This window comes from Mirounga angustirostris, unplaced genomic scaffold (assembly GCF_029215605.1).
Source record: "Mirounga angustirostris isolate CCGP_5_RB_7025 unplaced genomic scaffold, mMirAng1.0.hap1 SCAF_4, whole genome shotgun sequence".
NCBI classification, from domain to species: domain Eukaryota; kingdom Metazoa; phylum Chordata; class Mammalia; order Carnivora; family Phocidae; genus Mirounga; species Mirounga angustirostris.
The window spans coordinates 162,768,152-162,789,931 of NW_026991712.1; the positions used below are offsets into that span (position 1 = coordinate 162,768,152).

The 21,780-nt window shown below is 39.1% G+C and overlaps 2 protein-coding genes and 1 pseudogene across 4 annotated transcripts in view; all 3 read right to left on the minus strand.

Moving 5' to 3' along the window:
- Positions 1-21,780, minus strand: part of AGO3 (argonaute RISC catalytic component 3) — a 133,844-nt gene that overhangs the window by 98,095 nt on the left and 13,969 nt on the right. For 2 of the 3 annotated variants that reach the window (XM_045898093.3, XM_064589465.1), the window contains one exon: positions 8,529-8,700. In XM_045898093.3, coding sequence (XP_045754049.1) covers positions 8,529-8,700 — 172 coding nt within the window. Of the gene's footprint in view, positions 1-8,528; positions 8,701-21,780 lie in introns of those variants that run through there. The other variant, XM_064589466.1, reaches the window with a different exon arrangement.
- LOC123859798 (ferritin heavy chain-like) lies at positions 11,034-11,926 on the minus strand (annotated as a pseudogene).
- LOC123859799 (protein argonaute-1) overlaps positions 11,034-21,780 on the minus strand; it is a 67,371-nt gene continuing 56,624 nt past the window's right edge. The window contains exon 22 of the mRNA XM_045898096.3: positions 11,034-11,936. The gene's annotated coding sequence lies outside the window, so the exon portion shown is untranslated. The remainder of the gene's footprint in view (positions 11,937-21,780) is intronic.

A 21,780-nucleotide genomic window follows, 5' to 3' on the forward strand; every position in this document is an offset into this window, starting at 1 on the left:
AGCAAGGATTTGAGACCCTTTGTTGGGGGGTGCCTGGGTGGCTCAGGTGGTTGAGTGTCCGTCCAACTCTTGATTTTGGCTCAGGTCATGACCTCAGGGTTGTGAAATCCAGCCCCATGTCTGGCTCCATGCTCAGCAGAGACTCTGCTTGAGATTCTCTCTCTCCCTCTCCCCTCCCCACCCCCATTCTCTCTTGCTCTCAAATAAATAAATAAATAAATAAATAAATAAATCTTTAAAAAAAAAAAAAGACCCTTCATAACTTACCTACCCCTGGCAGACTCAAGCTACTCTATTCATACTGGCCTATTTCTGTTACAAACATGTCATGATTCTGCTATGTCCACTCTATATACATTATTCTTTCTTCTGTTCTACTATTTAGTTCAGATACCACGTCATATATCCCATCATCTTAACTAAAAGCAGGAATCATTGCTCTTTCATCACAGCACATAACGCATATCTCACAGAACTTGTCACTACATACAGATTATGAAATCTCTAGCAGGGATCAGATCTTATTTACCTTGTTATCTCCAGAACCTAGCACTGTACCCGATACAAAAAAGGGGCACAAAAAGTTAAATAGTTAATGAAAACATAGGGAAGATGCTAAAATGATATTTGAATTTTAAAAGCTACTGCAGAATTTAAAATTTTAATTCCTGTCAGGGTCCACAGACTCTTTAAATCCAGTACCAAACAGCATTCTACCTTGGTACAACCATGTGGTATATCAAGATAACTGGTTTAAATTGATTTAACTCAATTTAAGAAAAAAGTAGAGCAGACTAAAAATAAGCAAATCATGCTACATCCATAACAATACTATACAGCTATTACTATAATTTAAATCCACACAAATGGATAGATGTTAGGAACAAACCCTACCTATTAGCCCCTGATGTTTAGGAAAATATTTATTTATAAAAGTATCTTTGAACTTCAAATAATTGTAGAAATATTAGCTAGAAGACTAGTACTGAGTAATTTATTTAGATGCTACTTAAAAGAATTTCTGAAATTTAAAATAATCACCATCTGTTAGCTTTCCTATCTTCCAAGTCATTAACTAATAAGGAAAATAAAACTTTCTTATTGGCTGACATATACTAAGATAGCTAAATACTCAAAACTACACTGTGTGATTTTCACCAGCAGTGTTTTCTGGGTTATCTTCTGTAAAGCACTTTAATCCGAAGTATACTCCTCTACAGGTATGACACCAAAAGGACAACTGGCAAAATAAAAAATTAACTGTTCTTATTCAAAATAAAAAATATGTTTCAAAAGACACCATCAAGAAAGTGAAAGGCAAGGTGCCTGGGTGGCTCAGTTGGTTAAGCGACTGCCTTCGGCTCAGGTCATGATCCTGGAGTCCCGGGATTGAGTCCCGCATCGGGCTCCCTGCTCGGCAGGGAGCCTGCTTCTGCCTCTGACTCTCCCCCCTCTCATGTGCTCTCTCTCTCTCATTCTCTGTCTCAAATAAATAAATAAATAAATAAATCTAAAAAAGAAAGTGAAAGGCAACAGGCAGAAAGGGAGAACATTTTTGCACATCATTACATCTGATAAGGGACTTTTAACTATACCTATAAAGAATTCCCATAACTCAATAACAAAAAGACAAATTATCCAACTTAAAAATGGGCAAAGGACCCGAATAGGCATTTCTCCAAAGATATACAAATGGCCAATAAGTACATGAAAACATGCCCAACATCAACCATCAGGGAACTGCAAATCAAAATAACAATGAGATACTACCTAAAACCCCTAGGATGGCTATAATAAAAAAGATAGATAACAAATGGTGGTAAGGATACAGAGATGCTTGAATCATCATATACTGCTAGTGGGAATGTAAAATGATGCGGCCAATTTGGAGAGTCTGGCAGTTCCTCAAAAGTTTAAACAGAATTACCAAATCATTCCACTCTCAGTGATACACCCAAAAGAAATGAAAACACATGTCCACACAAGACCTTATACATAAATGTACACAGCATTATTCATTACAGCCCCAAAGTGCAAAAGACTCACATGTCCATCAACTGATGAATCAATAAAATATCCATACAACAGAATAATATTCAGTAATAAAAAGGAAGTACTGATACACGCTACAACATGGATTTACCCTGAAAACACGTGGAGTGAAAGAGGTCATTCACACAAATGGCCAAGTATTATATGATTCCATTTATATGAAATGCCCAGAAAAGGCAAATCTATAGAGACAAAGTACATTAGTGGCTGGCAGGGGTTATGGGGTGGGGCTGGGGAGGCAATGATGAGTGACTAGTAAGGAGTAATGGGGTTTCTTTCTTCTTCTTTTTTTAAAGATTTTATTTATTCATTTGAGAGAGAGCAAGCACACGAGGAGGGGGAGGGGCAGAGGGAGATGGAGAAGCAGACTCCCCACTGAGCAGGGAGGGCACTGCAGGGCTTGATCCCAGAACCCTGGGATCATGACCTGAGCCAAAGGCAGCTGCTTAACAGACTGACCCACCCAGGAGCCCATAATGGGGTTTCTTTTTCGGAGGATGAAATGTTCTAAATTTTGATTGTGGTGATTGGGGTTGTACGTCATCTCTTTGAACACATTAAAAACCACTGAATTGTACACTTTAAATGAGTGAATTTTATAGTATGTGAATTTCGTATAAATGAAGTTATTTTAAAAAAGTATGTCCCTTTCTTGGCAAATTACCTATTTACAACACTGTGCCAATGACATTCTTAATAACAGCAGAAAGGGAGTTGTTTCCAACACTCTGATCTGAGATTTCCATTTAAAAGCCAAAATGGATTGGGGCGCCTGGGTGGCTCAGTTGGTTTAGTGGCTGCCTTCGGCTCAGGTCATGATCCCATCGAGCCCCACGTCGGGCTCCCTGCTCAGTGGAGAGCCTGCTTCTCCCTCTCCCTCTGCCTGCCTCTCTGCCCACTTGTGCTCTCTGTCAAAAAAAAAAAAAAAACCTTGAAAAAAAAAAAAGCCAAAATGGATTCAATATAGATTTTTTTTTTTCCTTCTAAAATCAATCATCTGGGGCACCTGGGTGGCTCAGTTGTTAAGCGTCTATCTTCGGCTCGGGTCATGATCCCAGGGTCCTGGGATCGAGCCCCACATCAGGTTCCCTGCTCAGCGGGAGGCCTGCTTCTCCCTCTCCCACTCCCCCTGGCTTGTGTTCCCGCTCTCTCTGTGTCTCTCTCTGTCAAATAAATAAAATCTTTAAAAAATAAAATAAAATTCAATCATCAGGGGCACCTGGGTGGCTCAGTCATTAAGCGTCTGCCCTCAGCTCAGGTCATGATCCCGGGGTCCTGGGATCGAGCCCCACATTGGGCTCCCTGCTCAGCGGGAAGCCTGCTTCTCCCACTTCCACTCCCCCTGCTTGTGCTCCCTCTCTCACTGTGTCTCTCTCTGTCAAATAAAATCTTTAAAAATAAATAAATAAAATTCAATCATCAGTACTGCATGACAACTGTGTGTAATATGCACAAATATTTGGCACTCTATCACAAATTACAATAGTAACAGTAATCATAATAGTACAATTAATGTTTCATTTATAAAAGAAAACTGAATCAAGAAAATTCAAACAGAATCTAATACTATTTCAAGATTCCTTCAAATCTTTATTCATGTTTAAAATAGATCTTGCAGTTATAAAATAATGCTACAACTTTTCCCATGTATCTATGTTACTACTTAATGATTTTGAATAAGTACCTAACAATCTATTTCAGGTTTATTCCCATACATATTTAGCAGTAGGACAAGCTAGCATAAAATCTCAAGTTATGGAATTTATATTCTAGGTCATAATAGTTCTAAAAATACTGGTTTTTAGTTATTAAGATCATTCACTTCTTAAAAACTAGAAACATTTAAAATCTGCTTAACAAACATGTTCTCTTACCAAATGATCATTTTCAATCAAAATCTTATTGGCAAAAAAGGACTACACATAGATACCCTAAAGGGGTAAGGAAAGGACAAAACAAGCAACAGACAGAAAATCTAAAGTAGAGAAGTTGACTCACAAAATGACTCACAAGCATTTCCTGGGTATTTTGTCCAAAAACTCCTTTGACTGAAGTGGAAACTTGTTTGGCTACAACCCATCAGTCTATTATTATGATTAATGCCATGGTGCCAAATATTTGAGCATGTGGCATATGGACAAGAAAAACCTCCCACATGTTGATTTAAATACTGGGGCATTTTAGCCCATAACTGTTTAGCTAATACGGAATAGGAATTGTCAACTTCTATCTAGTTCCTTCTAACTTCTCAAACTCTAGCCATTGAAGTGTAGGAACTGAACCAATTTCAAAAGCCCAGCAACAATTTTAACTGACTAGTTATGTAGTAATATTGCAAAAGGTGAAGATAAAAGCTAGTCTTTTGAAGGAATAAAGGGAATAAGTTTTGCAGATGTTGACATAAAATCAAGTCAATATTATTAACAAAGTAGAAAGATGATTTATGTCCTTTTGAGAGTCTCAAAGAAATCCTGTAGGTCCTATGAAAACTCAGATAAAAGATACAGGATAAAAAATTTCCATGTGGAAACATCTAAATTACAGATCCTTTACTCCTACTGGCAAACAAGACAAAGCAACCTGAAGACAAAATATAATTAGGGAAGTCAACAGGATCATAAATTAAAAACCAGAATGTACACACCAATTTATTACATATATTTTTCTCTCAAACTTAACCAATATGTTGAGCATCTACATGTGAAACTTAATACTATTTAAATTTTTTTTTAAAGTAGGCTCCATACCCAACACAGGACGTGAACTCATGATCCCAAGATCAAGAGTTGGCTGCTTTACCGACAAAGCCACCCAGATGCCCCAATTTCATATATACTTACATAATACACAATAACTCCCTTACCCCTATCAAAAACAAAAAGTTAGATAGAAGGAACAAATCTAATAAATACTTTTGTTCTTTCTTGGCAAATATTACTGCCACTGTATTAGTCCCTCAGAACTCCTCTGAAAAACTAAAAGACCCTCCGCTGACATCAATGTAAGCCCCAAGTCTCCATCTCCCATTATTCTCTCAATTCCAACCCATTTGTCTTTATTTTATTTTTAAGATTTTATTTATTTACTTGACAGAGAGAGACACAGCGAGAGAGGGAACACAAGCAGGGGAAGTGGGAGAGGGAGAAGCAAGCTTCCTGCTCAGCAAGGAGCCCGATGCGGGGCTCAATCCCAGGACCCCGGGATCATGAACTGAGCTGAAGGCAGATGCTTAACGACTGAGTCTTTAAAGCAGTTTTGTTTTCCTAACATTTGCATCATATAATTCTCCTAATTAATAAATAACCTGCAACAATTCTTTACTATATACTGATAAAATTAGGGGTGATTCTTTTGGGCAGGGTAAGGGGGAAAGGCAGTGGTAAGGAATTCAGTTCAGAAATATCTGCCTTACGGGTGCCTGGGTGGCTCAGTCAGTTAAGCGTCTGACTCTTGGTTCCAGCTCACGTCGTGATCTCAGGGTCGTGAGAGGTCATGAAATCAAGCCCCACATCATGTTTCATGCTCAGCGCAGAGTCTGCTTGAGATTATTTTTCTCTCCCTCTCCCTACCCCTCTGTTCCTCCTTTCACTTGTGCTAATAAATAAAACCTTACAAAAAAAAGAAATACCAAAAAAAGATAAATATCTGCCTTAGACATTCTATCAATTAAGAGATTTACTTAGATTAATAAATGCCTTTTTTTTTTTTAAAGTAGGCTCCACATGGAGCCCAATGTGGGGCTGGAAGTCATGACTCTGAGATTGAGACCTGAGCTGATATCAAGAGTCAGATGCTTAAATGACTGAGATACCCAGGCACCCGAATAAATGCCTTTAAAAAATGTAAACATCAAACAGAAGGGTCAGGGGGCACCTGGGTGGCTCAGTCAGTTAAGTGTCTGCCTTCAGCTCAGATCATGATCCCAGGGTCCCGGGATTGAGCCCCATGTTGGGCTCTCTGCTCAGCAGGGAGTCCCCTTCTCCCTCTGCCCCTCCCCTCCTTGCTTGTGTGCACTCGCTCTCACTCTCTCTCTCTCAAATACATAAAATCTTAAGGAAAAAACCCAGAAGGGTCAGGATTATCCTTCAATTTACATATTAACACCCCGATTTTGAGTAAGAAGAAAAAGTGAATTTGAGAGTGCAGCATGAAGAGAGGTCCCTGTAAGTGGATGATGGCTAGCAGAAAGACAGCCGAGAGAGAGGAAGGAGTCTAAGACCAAGACTAGCCTAGAGACCTCAGGAGAGAAGGGTAGGGCACTGAAAATCTCTATCTAGGCACAGACAGCTCTTTATAATGTCCAGTTCTCTTTCCTGTTCCCTACCATCATACTCATTTCGTTTTACTTTTATAAACCTTTCATTCACTCTACTGAGTATTATGTGCCAATCATCAAGTTAGTATCAGGGCTACAAAGATAATGAGAAAGAGTATTCCTTTTCATGAAGATATTATACTGGGAGAAGAGGGAAGCAACAAGTAACCATAAAACAGTAAAAATACTATTAAAGGAGTGTACACCAAATACTATACGGTCACAGAAGAATGAACTGCCTCTGACTACAGAGTTAAAAAGGTATGTCTTGGGGACAACTGCGTGGCTCATTCAGTTAAGCGTTTGCCTTCAGCTAAGGTAATGATCCCAGAGTCCTGAGATCAAGCCCCACATTGGGCTCCCTGCTGAGAGGGGAGCCTGCTTCTCCCTCTCCTTCTGCCACTCCCCCTGCTTGTGCTCTCTCGCTCTAATAATTTTTTTTTTTTTTTTAAGATTTTATTCATTTACTTGACAGAGAGAGACATAGCGAGAGAGGGAACACAAGCAGGGGAAGTGGGAGAGGGAGAAGCAGGCTTCCTGCTGAGCAGGGAGCCTGATGCGGGGCTCGATCCCAGGGCCCTGGGATCATGACCCAAGCTGAAGGCAGACGCTTAACAACTGAGCCACCCAGGTGCCCCAAAAAAGGTATGTCTTGAAAAATAATAGAAAAATAGAATTTGCCTGGGGCGCCTGGGTGGCTCAGTTGGTTAAGCCACTGCCTTCGGCTCAGGTCATGATCCTGGAGTCCTGGGATCGAGTCCCGCATCGGGCTCCCTGCTCCGCAGGGAGTCTGCTCCTCCCTCTGACCCTCCTCCCTCTCATGCTCTCTGTCTCTCATTCTCTCTCTCTCAAATAAATAAATAAAATCTTTAAAAAAAAAAAAAAAAAAAAAAAAAAAAGAAAAATAGAATTTGCCGGATAGACATGGGCAGAGAAGGCATTCCAGATAAGAGCTGCAGAATATAGAAAAGGATACAGATAAGAGCCAAACTATGCAGAGAATGCTATAGTAAATTTGGGATGTCATTCTGTAGGCCACAGGGAGCTAAATTTTATCATAGGGGGTGACCTCAGAAAGAATTCTGCAGTCCACATTAATTATAACATTAATATGATTACATGTTATCACAAGGTGTCAGTGCCCATTCACTTCATGTTTCTTATGTGTCTTATCTAAATTAAGATTTTCTTAACAGCAAGAACCACCTATATCTTAAATGAAGACTTTTTTTTTTTTAAAGATTTTATTTATTTATTTGAGAGCGAGAATGAGAGAGAGAGAGAGCATGAGAGGGGGAGGGTCAGAGGGAGAAGCAGACTCCCCATCGAGCAGGGAGCCCGATGCGGGGCTCGATCCCGGGACTCCAGGATCATGACCTGAGCTGAAGGCAGTTGCTTAACCAACTGAGCCACCCAGGCGCCCTTAAATGAAGACTCTTAAATAATAATAATACTTACTGAATAAGAAAAGGCTGAGGTATTTAATAGTACAAACCAAATGCTAAGCTGAATATCACTGTTTTCTAAATGTTTTGTCCGTAAGTCTTTGTTTTTTAAAACCTCATTCATGGTGTACACCGTATCATAAATTCCTTTTATATTCCATTACCCAAACCACAACCATATGTGTATATAATACACATATATACACACACAAATACATTATTTGGGGAAGGTGAGAGAAGCAGCTTACTGAAAGCAGATTGATAAATCTTTATATATCATATACTTGTTCCTATGTAAGAGAAAGTTAGAGGAGTTGAGAATCAGAACAGAAAGCATAAAACATGACAACCACTATCTCTACCCACTACTGCTACTATCCCATCATTTTAAAGGGATAAGGTGGGGGGTGGAGATGGGAGGAAAAAAGAAAGCACAGATATATTACCTGATAGCAATGGAAAAGATGCTTAGTCTGCTTTCAAGAGCATATAAAAAAAAGACTTGAACCTTCTCTGTTATCACAGAGAAAATATGTGAGCTCATGGTATAATGAGAAAATTTCAAGGCTGTAGATTTTTCCCAACATCAAACCACTGAAGTACAATCAATTTCAAAACAAATTACCACCTGTTCCTGGTCAAACTGTTAAATATTATTACTAAAGCAAAGACAAATACTAACAGCAAAATAATCTCCATGATTTCATGATTCTTACCTGTTCACTCTCCTAGGACACTTGTCTGGTTTAATGTCTACCTCATAGAGGTAGACATCAATCTTTGGGATTTCAACTTGAAAACAGTTAGCCAGCAATTTAATGGGTTTGCCCATGGTGCCATAGCCAGGTCTTCTGGGCACCATGAGTAGGGGCTGGGCCCCAACAGGTCCTGCCAGGGAGAGGGAAAAAAAAAAAGAAAGAGTAACACTGTTATAAGCTGCATTTGATAATCTTGTCAATCAGAATATATTAGAATTTTAAGTATAGCTGATAATGGTTGAAGCCTAGTGCTGAAAGATGGCATTTCTAACACTTCAACATTTTTCTCCCCAAATTACTCTCCTCACTTAAATAGATTTACAAACAAAAAACTGGGTATCTCTGGAAAGTTGTTTCAGAAGGGGTAGGAAGAAGGGAGAGCAATCACATAAACCCAGGTGAGCATGAGCAAGCACAAACCAGACCCAAAGAGTGTGAGACCAACAACAATGTAAATTTATTTTTTTTTAATATATATTTATTTTAGAGAGAAAGTGTGTGTGAGGGGAGAGGGGTGGAGGGAGAGGGAGCTAGAATCTCAAGCCGACTCCAGGCTGAGCATAGAGCCCCATGCAGGGCTGATCCCACAACCCTGAGATCATGACTGGAGCAGAAACCAAGAGTTGAACACTTAGGGACCCATGGGGTGGCTCAGTCGGTCAGGCCTGCAACTCTTCATTTCAGCTCAGATCATGATCTCAGGGCCGTGAGATTGAGCTCCAAGTCGGGCTCTGCACTCAGCATGGAGTCTGCTTGTCCTCCCTCTGCTCCTCCCCCCGCTTACTCATTCTCTAATAAATAAATAAAATCTAAAAAATAAAAAATAAAAAAAGAGTTGGATGCTTAACCAAATGCCCACCCAGGCGCCCCAACAACATAAACTTAAAGTACAATATAATAAGGATAAGAACAAATGAACAAAATACAATATGATATAATAAAAGGATCAATACAATAAGAAAAATCAACAAAGTGCAAATTGGGTATTTTAAAAATTATTTGAAAAGATAAATAAAATTGATAAACTCCAGGCAACACTGATTTTTATTTTTATTTATTTTTAAAGATTTATTTGACAGAGAGAGACACAGCGAGAGAGGGAACACAAGCAGGGGAAGTGGGAGAGGGAGAAGCAGGCTTCCCACAGAGCAGGGAGCCCGATGCGGGGCTCAAGATCCCAGGACTCTGGGATCATGACCTGAGCCGAAGGCAGACGCTTAACGACTGAGCCACCCAGGCACCCCAACACTGATTTTTAAAAGAGAAGGATGGGTGCCTGGGTGGCTCAGTCAGTTAAACCTAGGACTCTTGATTTTGGCTCAGGTCATGATGTCAGGGTTGTGGGATCCAGCCATGTAGGACTCCACACTCAGCAGGGAGTCTGCTTTAGATTTTCTTCCTCTCCCTCTGCCCCACCCCTCTCCCCCTCTCACGTGAGTGTGTTCTCTCCCTCTCTCAAATAAATAAATCTTTAAAAAAAAATAAAAGAGGAGGAAAAACAATATAAGTGAAAAAAATGCTATCACTACAGACACTGAAGGCGTAACACTATGTCAATAAATTTGGTGAAACAAATTACTAGAGAAATACAGGTTACTGACACACAAAAGTATGTAAAATTTGGAAAGTCCTCTGTTGGTAGAAATATAAAATGGAAAACAATATTGTGGTTCCTCAAAACATTAAAAATAGAATTACTCTATGATCCAGCAATTCTACTGCAGTGTACACACCCAAAAGAATCTGAAGCAGAGTGTTGAAATGATAACCATATACCATTGCTCATAGCACCATCATTCACAACAGCCAAAAGATGGAAGCAACCTAGTGTCCACTGATGGATGAATGGATAAACAAAATGTGGTATATACATATAATGAAACATTAGTCTTAAAAAGGAAGGAAATTCTGATACTTCTTTAACAGAGATGAACCTTGCAGATGTTATGTTACATCACAAAAAGACACTGTATGATTCCACTTATTAATACCTATAGTAGTCAAATCAGAGAGAAAAAGTGCAAGGGTGGTTGCCAGGGGCTGGGGAAAATGGAGAATGGGGAATTGCTGCTTAGTGGGGAGAGTTGCAATTTTGCAAGATGAAAGAGTTCTGGAGATTAGTTGCACACAGTGTGAATGTACTTAAATACTATTGAATTGTACACTAAAAAATTGCTGAGATGGTAAATTTAATGCTATGTATACTTTGTGACATTTAAAAAAAGTGACATCCAGCATTAAGATTTTTTTTTTAAGATTTTATTTATTTATTTGACAGAGAGAGACATAGCAAGAGAGGAAACACAAGCAGGGGGAGTGGGAGAAGGAGAAGCAGGCTTCCCGCTGAGTGGGGAGCCCGACGTGGGGCTTGATCCCAAGACCCTGGGATCATGACCTGAGCCCAAGGTAGACACTTAACGACTGAGCCACCCAGGGGCCCCAGCATTAAGATTTTTTGGGGGGGGGTACCAAATTACTTTATTTGAAGAATGGTACAAATGAAAGAAGTTAAGTAGATGTTTTGGTACAACTTACAGAAAAGGTAAAGGTAACCCCAACATGCATGCACTGCCTTGGTGACCAGGGAAGTCATCCTATCTTTGTGGCTATGGGAAGACAGCCTAAGGCTTAGCTCTCACTATTACTGTTTCCCAAGGTGTGCTTGTCAAAGAGATACTCTGCCATGCCAGATTCGGGAGCCCCCATCTTGCGCAGGTTGGTTATGTGGTCACCCAATTCTTTGATGGATTTCACCTGCTCATTCAGGTAATGAGTCTCAATGAAGTCACACAAATGGGAGTCATTTTTATTAGTGGCCAGTTTGTGCAGTTCCAGTAGTGACTGATTCACGCTCTTTTCCAAGTGTAATGCACACTCCATTGCATTCAGCCCGTTCTCCCAATCATCACGGTCTGGTTTCTCGATATCCTGAAGGAAGATTCAGCCACCTCGTTGGTTCTGCAGCTTCATCAGTTTCTCAGCATGTTCCCTCTCCTCATGAGATTGGTGAAGAAAATATCCGGCAAAGTTCTTCAAAGCCACATCATCGCGGTCAAAGTAGTAAGACATGGACAGGTAGACGTCAGAGGCGTAGAGCTCCAGGTTATCTGGCGGTTGATGGCGGCCTCCGAGTCCTGGTGGTAGTTCTGGTGCATGTGCGAGGGGGACGCGGTCGTCAGGGCGGCGGCGGGGGCCTTGGGGCGGTCCGAGGGCGCTCTGAGGAGATGGCGGAGGGCTGGCTCCGAGCCGCTGGCCGGGATGGGGGACGAGCGCCGGGTTCCGTCCAAGCACTGTTGAAGCAGGAAACTGAGGCGACTCTCGGCGGAGGCTGTTCCCAGCATTAAGATTTTAAAGCTCAAAATGCAGCTTTGTTACATGAAGTTCAAGCAATAAATTCAGTTAATAACTATTATCTGAATGAACTTACATTTAAAATATCTGAAAAGTCCTGTAACTATAGCTGTTGAAAAAATGAAATCTACAATCAAAAATATTTCCAGGGGGCACCTGGCTGGCTCAGTCAGGAGTATATGCTCGGATTGTGAGTTTGAGCCCCATGTTTGGTACAGAGATTACTTAAAAATAAAATTAAAAAAAAAATTTCCATGCATACATTAAAGATTCCAGATCCATATGGTCCCACTATAAAATTATAGCAAACATTAAAGGAAAAAAATACTGGGCGCCTGGGTGGCTCAGTCAGTTAAACGTCTGCCTTTGGCTTAAGTCATGATCCCAGGGTCCTGGGATGGAGTCCCACATGAGGCTCCCTGCTCAGTGGGGAGTCTGTTTCTCCCTCTACTCCTCCCCACCGTTTGTGCTCTCTCTCTGCTCACTCTCTCTGTGCTCACTCTCTCAAATAAATAAAATCTTTAAAAATTGTAATAATAAAAAATAAAGGAAAAAATACTGATCTTATACAATCTCCCACAGAATAGGAAAAAAGTAAATATACCCCAATTCAACATACGATGCTAGAAAAACTCTGATACTAAAACCTGACAAAAACATGAAAAAGGAAAATAAATGAAATCATAGGACAATACCATTCATGAATATACCTGCAAAAGACCTAAACAAAATGTTAAGTGAATCTAGCAATGTATCAAAAGGATACTGCATCTTTTTTTTTTAAGATTTTATTTATTTGACAGAGAGAGCGAGAGAGGGAACACAAGTAGGGGGAGTGGGAGAGGGAGAAGCAGGCTTCCCGCTGAGCAGGGAGCCCAATGCGGGGCTCGATCCCAGGACTCTGGGATCATGACCTGAGCCGAAGGCAGACGCTTAACCACTGAGCCACCCAGGCGCCCCAGGATAATGCATCTTGACCAAGATGAATTTATTATCAGGAATTAAAAGTTGGGTTAACAACAACTCTTTTTTTCACTTTGGATAAAAGTACATTAAAGTGCTGCCTATATATATATATATATTTTTAGTTTTGTTTTCATATATTTGTAAAACCTCTTTTGAGGACATTACCTTTCCTGTTAACCTAGATAATACTGATAATATCCTAGGTAACATGGAGTAATTCTAGACTAGGTCACAGTTGTGGCTCTGCCATTTACCTAACCACTTGACCTCTGTCAAGTATTAGTAGCCCTGAAACTCCTATTTTCTGATCTATAACATGGGAATAATACCTGATCTGCCCCTTTCTTGTGAATCTTATCAGGATCAAATTAGAAAATGTACAACAGTGGGGCACCTCGCTGGCTCAGCTGGTTGGGCATCTGCCTTTGGCTCAGGTCATGATCCCAGGGTCCTGGGATGGAGCACTGCATCGGGCTCCCTGCTCAGCAGAGTGTCTGTTCCGCCCCTTCCCCTGCTCATGCTTGTGTGCTCTCTCTGAAATAAATAAAATCTTTAAAAAATATATTTTTAAAAAGAAAGAAAATGCACAATAGCTAAAATGTATCAAGCTCTTACCATATCTCAGGCAATGCGCTGTATGCTTTATATGCATTATCTCATTTAATCTTCATACAAACCCTACAGTGATTTATAGATGAGGAAAAGTGAAGTGATTTGCCTAAAACATCATAGCAGGCAAGTAGGAGAACTGGGATTGGAACCACCCTGTTGAGCTATTTTGTTCCATTGATTTATCTGTCTATCCTTTCTCCAGTAGCACACTGTCCTGATTACTATAGTTTTATAGTAAGTACAGTTTTGAAGTCAGGTAGTGTCAGTCTTCTGACATTATTCTCCTTCAATACTATGTAGCTATTCTGGTTATTTTACCTTTCCATACAGACTTTAGAGTCAGTTGATACCTACAAAATAACTTATTGAGATTTTGATTGGGATTATGCTAAATATATAAACCAAGTTCGGAAAAACTGACATCTTTACAATATTGAATCTTCCTATCCATGTACATGGAATATCATCTCCTTATACATTTAGGTATTCTTTGATTTCTTTCATCAGAATTTTGTAGTTTTCCTAATATCTCGCACATACTTTGTTAGATTTATACCTAAGTATGTTGGGCAGGGGTGCTAATATAAATAGTATTGTGCCTTTAATTTCAAATTCCAATTGTTCATTGCTTCACTATAAGGTTACAATTAATCAAGACAGTGTGGTATTAGTCAAAAACCAAAAGATAAGTAGAACAGAAAGTCCCAAAATTGATCCACACAAATAAAATCAACTGATCTTTGACAAAGGAATAAAGGCAATTCAATGGAAAAAGGATAGCCTTTTTCAACAAATGGTGCTGAATAAGGGGATAAACACATGCAAAACAAAAACAACAAAGAAAAAAAAGCATCTAGACACAGCCCTAACATCTTTTTCAAAAGTTAACTCAATGGGGCACCTGGGTGGCTCAGTTGGTTAAGCATCTGACTCCCGATTTCTGCTAAGGTCATGATCTCAGGGTCATGGAATCGAGCCCCTCGTCAGACTGTGCTGAACAAGAAGCCTGCTTAGGATTCTCTCCCCCCACCCCATACCTGCTCTCTTGCACGCACTCTCTAAAACACCAACCAAATAAAAAACCTCAAAATGGCTCATAGACATAAATGTAAAATGCAAAACTATAAAACTCCTAGAAGAGAACACATTTGAAACCCTAGGTGACTTTGTGTTTGGTGATGACACCAAAAGCACAATCCATGAGATAAAAAACTGGTAAGCTTTCATTAAAATTAAACTTCTAATCTGCGAAAGAGAATAAAACACAAGCCACAGAGTGAGAGAAAATATCTGCAAAACACTTAACTGATAAAGAAGTGGTATCCAAAATACACAAAGATCTTTAAACTCATCAATAAAAGCAATTAAAAATAGAAGATCTGAACAGATACTTCACCAAGATATACAGATAGCAAATAAGCATATAAAAAGATGCTCAACATCATGTCATTAGGGAATTGCAAATTTTTTTTTTTAAAGATTTTATTTATTTATTTATTTCAGACAGAGAGAATGAGAGACAGAGCGCATGAGAGGGAGGAGGGTCAGAGGGAGAAGCAGACTCCCTGCCGAGCAGGGAGCCCGATGCGGGACTCGATCCCAGGACTCCAGGATCATGACCTGAGCCGAAGGCAGTCGCTTAACCAACTGAGCCACCCAGGCGCCCGGGAATTGCAAATTTTTAAAAAAAAGATACCACTACACACCTATACGAATGGCCAAAATCCAAAATACTAACACCAAATGCTGATAAGAATGTGAAGAACTCTCATTCACTGCTGGAGGGATTGCAAAGTGGTACAGCCACTTGGGACGACAGTTTAGCAGTTTCTTATAACCTTGTTATAAGTGATAAAACTAAACATACTCTTACCATACTATTCAGAAATCATGCTCCTTGATATTTACCCAATTAGTTGAAAACTTATATCCAACAAAAACCTGCACATGAATGTTTACAGTCATAATTGGCAAAACTTGTCCTTCAGTAGGTAATGGATAACTGTGGTACGCCCAGACAGCAGGATATTATTCATCTCTAAAAAGAAATGTATTATTGAGCATGAAAATACATAGAGAAACCTTAAATCCATACTACTAAGTGAAAGAAACCAATCTAAAAAGGCTATGTACTGTCTGATCCAATTATATGACATTTTGGAAAAGGTAAAATTATGAAAACAGTAAGATCAATGGTTTCCAGGGCTTCATGGGGTGGAAGGAAGATTCCAAAGTTTTATGGGGTAGAAGCAAGGAATAGGTGGAGCACAGGGGATTTTAATTCTACTCTGTATAGTACTGTAATGATGGATACATGTCACCACACATTTGTCAAAACCCACAGAATGCATAACACAAAGAGTGAATCCTAATGCAGACCACAGACTTTAGATAAGAATAATGTATCAATATTGGATCCCTAATTGTAATAAATGTAACAAACTAAAGCAATAATAAGGGGAACTGGTTGGAAGGGGAGTAAGGGGGTATATGGGAATGCCTGTTACTTTCCAATTTTTCTATAAACTCAAACTCCTAAAAAAATCTATTAATTTTTAAAAATGCATGTGCACTTTGACCTAGTAATTCCATTTCTAAGTATTTATCTACACATATACTTCCACATGCAAAAAACGACATTTGTACAAGGATATCCTTGTCTGCAGCATTACTTGGAATAACAAAAAACAATGAAATGTGAGCCCAATGAGGGTGGGAGTTTTGTCTGTTTCCTTCACTGATCTATAATGTCCAGAACCATTCCTGGCATACAGTAAAAAAATAAAATGTGTTAAATAAATGAGATGAATAAATCAGAGCCCAATTAATGTTACAACTATGCAATGGAATATGTAACTAACATTAAAAAGAATAGAAAAGAAAAATAGAGAAGCTCCTTAGTATCAATAGATAGTAATATGAAAAGATATGAAAAAAACAATGCAGAATAGGGTATATAACACATGTTCATTTGCATGAAGAAACAGAATATACATTCTTATTATACATATATAACATACAGTCATATTATACAGTGTACATACTATTGTCCACCAAAGTAGTGGGAGCAATGATTGTCTTCAGAGAGGGAACTAGATGGCTGGGGGCCTAAGAAAGAAGATTGATTTTTTTTTCCCTGTATAGTCTATTCTGATACCTAATACTTGTTTCTGTAACACAAATCAGCATATATGCAATTGTAAGTAGGGAAATTATGTCACTTTAGCACAGATGTTACTTTGGTTCATATGTGATTTTCTTCAGCTTGTTAATGCTTTTGCATTACCAAGTGATAGCAGTTGAATACAGAGTACACTAACAATGAATACAACAAACAACAGAGGAATACAGTGTTGTCCGTGATACTCATTACATGTAAGGTCTTCCCTCTGGTTCAGTTTGGCCACATGCTTGGACTCAGAATAGCTTTGGCATGATTTCCTCTGAAATTTGTGCTATTTGCCTTTATCTCAGTAATTTGGCACTCTCAGACCTTCCTCACATCCCATTTCATCAAGCTACCATCATCTTTTTCAACATCTTAAAGTCCTATGCGTATACTACTCATTCATTAGAACTTTTTTTTTGCTTCTACTAGTGTATTTTTAAAGAGATATTCACACTATACAATTCACCCATTTAAAGTATACAATTAAATGGCTTTTAGCATATTCACAGAATTGTGCAACCATCATAATCAATTTTAGAACATCTTCCTCACCCCAAAAAGAAATCCTGCATCCCTTCACCATCACCTCCCCATTCCCCCCAACCAAAGGCAATCATTAATCTACTTTGTCTCTATAGATTTGCCTATTCTGGACATTTCACATAAATGGAGTCATATAATAGGTGCTCCTTTATAACTAACTCCTTTCATTTAGCATGTTTTCAAGGTTCATCCACCTTGTGGCATATATCAAACTTCATTCCTTTTTATTCACCAATAATTTTTCATTGTTTGGATATACCACATTTATTTATCCATTCACCATTTGATGGACATTTTGATTGTTTCCACTTTTTGGCTTTTATAATAAATAATGCTGCTATGAACACTCATATCATGTCCTTATATGGACATAAGTTTTCTCTTCCCTTGAGTAGATTCCTAGGGATGGAATTGCCTTTTCAGGAACTGCTGGAATGTTTTCCAATCATTATGAATTTAATATGTTTAACTGTTACAGTATTTTTATTAGAATTTTCAGTTTCTATTATATTCTAGTTACAAAGCTGCACAGATTTTTTTTTCTTAAGATTTCATTTTTAAGTAATCTCCACACCCAATGTGGGCTCAAACTTACAACACTGAGATCAAGAGTCACATGCTCTATCTACCAAATGAGCCAGCCAGGAGCCCCAAAGCTGCATAGGTTTTGACTGCTTAGGTTCGAGTCTATTCCCACCCCTGCCCCCATTAAGGCTTAATATGATTGCATATATCACCTGATAGCAGAAACGCCTGTGTATCCCTTTATATCTTTTTGAATTTTGAATTATATGCTATTATTGCCTATTTTTTTTAAATCAAGATAAAGTTTACCTTGCTAATGAAGGTAAACTTAATGGAGGTATCCACTCAGTGGGACATAAGAGTTTTGTTTAGTCTGTTTCACCATCCCTTTCCAAATTACATTCTGGGAAAGAGATTATAATCAGTAGTTGAATATCTCATGTGACAATAAAAGACAGCTGTAAATCTCTACCACTCTTTCCATCAAGAAGTGGTGGCTTTCCTTTCCCCTTGAGTCTGGGTTGTCCCTGGACTTCCAGAATGCAGAAATAGTTACACTGCATAACTTCTGAGACTTAAAAAGATCTGCAGCTTCTGCCTTTGTCTTTTGGAATGCGACTTCTTAGAACCCAGCCTCCATGCTGTAAGGAAGCCCAATGTGCCACATGGAAAGACCAAACTATAGAAGAGCCCAGACTCCCCAGACTCTTCCCCCTTCTCTCCCACTTCCAGCCGATGGTACCAGTTGATCTTCTAGCCACAAAATCCTGAGAAATAATAAACCTCTGCTGTTTGTTTTAACTTCACTAATACAGTAATGGATAACTAAAACATTCATCATTGTAGAAAAATATGGAGAAAATATCTCATTATAAGAAAAACAATGGCATAATACACTAATGTATTTAAGTTTATATAGTTTCTTTGCTCACTACCAATCCTTTCCAACTCCAAGTCTCCCTTCTTCAGGTTTCAAATTCATCTTTTGTTATTCTAATGCATGTCTTTAAATAGTGTTATGCAAAAAGGCATGGGGGATAGGGATAGATTTTCCAAGCCTTTACACATTTAAGAATGTCTGGTGAGGGGTGGGAGGGATGGGGTGGCTGGGTGACAGACACTGGGGAGGGTATATGCTATGATGAGTGCTGTGAATTGTGTAAGACTGATGAATCACAGACCTGTACCTCTGAAACAAATAATACATTATATGTTAAAAAAGAAAAGAAAAAGAAGATAGTAGGAAGGGAAAAATGAAGGGGGGGAAATCGGAGGGGGAGAAGAACCATGAGAGACTATGGACTCTGAGAAACAAACTGAGGGTTCTAGAGGGGAGGGGGGTGGGGGGATGGGTTGGCCTGGTGATGGGTATTAAAGAGGGCATGTACTGAATGGAGCACTGGGTGTTATACGCAAACAATGAATCATGGAACACTACATCAAAAACTAATGATGTGGGCGCCTGGGTGGCTCAGTTGGTTAAGCGACTGCCTTTGGCTCAGGTCATGATCCTGGAGTCCCAGGATCGAGTCTCGCATCGGGCTCCCTGCTCAGCGGGGAGTCTGCTTCTCCCTCTGGCCCTCCCCCTCTCATGTGCTCTCTCTCTCTCTCAAATAAATAAATAAAATCTTAAAAAAAAAAAAACTAATGATGTAATGTATGGTGATTAATATAACATAAAAAAAACTAATGATGTAACGTATGGTGATTAGCATAACATTAAAAAAAAAAAAAAAGAATGTCTGTTACTTTCATATACAAACTCCCTGAAATGAACCCATACATTCAACAATTTGATCTTCAAATTTCCATAGACATTGTCTTCTAGTATTTGGTATTGTGATTGCTTTTTCTGTATGCATTCTTTATAAGTGAAACTTGAGAATCCATAAATATGTCCTTGTGTGGTTCTCCGTTAGCTTGAAACATAATACATTTTTTTTTTTTAAGATTTTATTTATTTGACAGAGAGAGAGAGAGTGCATGTGAGCGAGCGCACAAGCAAGGAGAGGGGCAGGCAGAGGGAGAAGCTGGTTCCCCACGGAGCAGAGAGCCTGATGCGTGGGAGGGAGGCCTGGATTCCAGAATCCTGGGATCATGACCTGAGCTGAAGGCAGATGCTTAACCAAATGAGCCACCCAGGTGCCTGAAACATATGTTTAATTTTCAGTTGAGATCAATATTTCAGAAAGGTTCCGTTATTTATTTTTTATCTTTCGCAAACACCTCTAAAATTTGCCCTCAGGAGCCTGCATGCATGGATTTTATATCCAACCCAGTTGTTACTATAGCCCTATAAATATAGTTGTTTAAGGGTGCCTGGGTGGCTCAGTCGGTTAAGCATCTGACTTTGACTCAGGTCATGATCTCAGGGTCCTGGGATGGAGCCTTGTGTTGGGCTCTCTGCTGAGTAGGGAGTCTGCTTCTCCCTCTCCCTCTCCCCCTTCCCCCTGCTTGTGTTCTGTCTCTCTCTCATAAATAAAATCTTTAAAAAATATGTAGTTGTTGGGATGCCTGGGTGGCTCAGTCGGTTAAGCGCCTGCCTTCAGCTCAGGTCATGATCCCAGGGTGCTGGGAGAGTCCCTTGCTCAGCGGGAGCCTACTTCTTCCTCTGCCTGCTGCTTCCCCTGCTTATGCATTCTCTCACATACTCTCTCTGACAAAATCTTAAAAACAACAATAAAAACATATATGTGTAGTTGTTTGTAAATATTTGTTTAAGTTTGAAACTGACAGCTTCCATATCTGAAGTCTGTGATTTTGTTTTCTTTGTCTGTTGTCTTTTTTGCTCATGGTATTTTGTTAGCATGTATATCTGGTCATTGTACTTGAAAAGTTAATTTGTAGAAATAATTTGAGAACTAGGATAAAGATATATTCCTCAAGAAAAGATCTGCATTTGTTTCTGTCAGGTGCCTGGGAATACTACCAGTTCAGTGCAACTTAAAACAAATTCAAGATTATAATAAAGGCTTCCAGTGAGGGTCATCCATTTCAAGATTAGTTTCACCCTCAGTATAACATTTGAGGGTCCCAGTTTATGGCACAGAGGTCTCCTGTATAATCTCCATCATGTGCAGACTCTGGACTTCAATTTCTGTTCACTTCACATCTTCAGGCATCAAAATTTAAAGTTTCCAAAATCAGCAAATGTCCTCAGGAAAAAAGTGGCTTTTATGGTCATTACTTCTCTGGGTTTCTATTTCTCTTCCATTTTAACCTGGTAATTACAGGCATACACGACAGAACTGAATTTTTTCCTGTAAAGTATCTCTTGGTTTTTAAAATCTAAACTTCTTAGAATATATTTAAACATCTTTCAATATAATTTTTTCAAATTATTCTTATATAGCAAATATTTACACTATGTCCCCCAAACTCAATACAACCTTTTTTTTAAGACAATGTATAAAGAAAAGTTTTAAGTCCAGTGCATTTGACAGAATATCAGACATCACAAGTACAAGTTTTTTTGGTTTTGTTTTCATTTTAATTAAAGCTAATTAACATATAGTGTACTATTAGGTTCAGGGTGCACATATAAGTTTTTTATTTTTTTATTATTTATTTATTATTTGAAAGGGAGAAGCAGAGGGAGAGGGAGAAGCAGACTCCCTGCTGAGCAAGGAGCCTGATGTGGGGCTCAATCCCAGGACCCTAAGATCATGAACTGAACCGAAGGCAGATGCTTAACTGACTGAACCACCCAGGCACCCCGCAGGGTCACATATAAGTTTTTTAAAGCCTGCTGAGTATCAACAGAGGGAATGTGCTGCTGGTGCTTAAAAAAAAGTCATGAAGCCTCATGGTAACCAACAAAGAATAACCCTACGGTAGATATATAAAAGATAAAGAAAAAAAAAATCTAAGCACCCATTAAAGAAAACCATCATGAAGAGAGCAGAGAAGAAAGGAATGGCAGAACTACAAAACAGCATGAAAACAATTAGCAAAATAGCAATTAAGTACATACCTATCAATAATTTCTTTAAATGTAAATGGACTAAGACAAGTGGAGTGGCTGAATTAAAAAAAACAAGACCC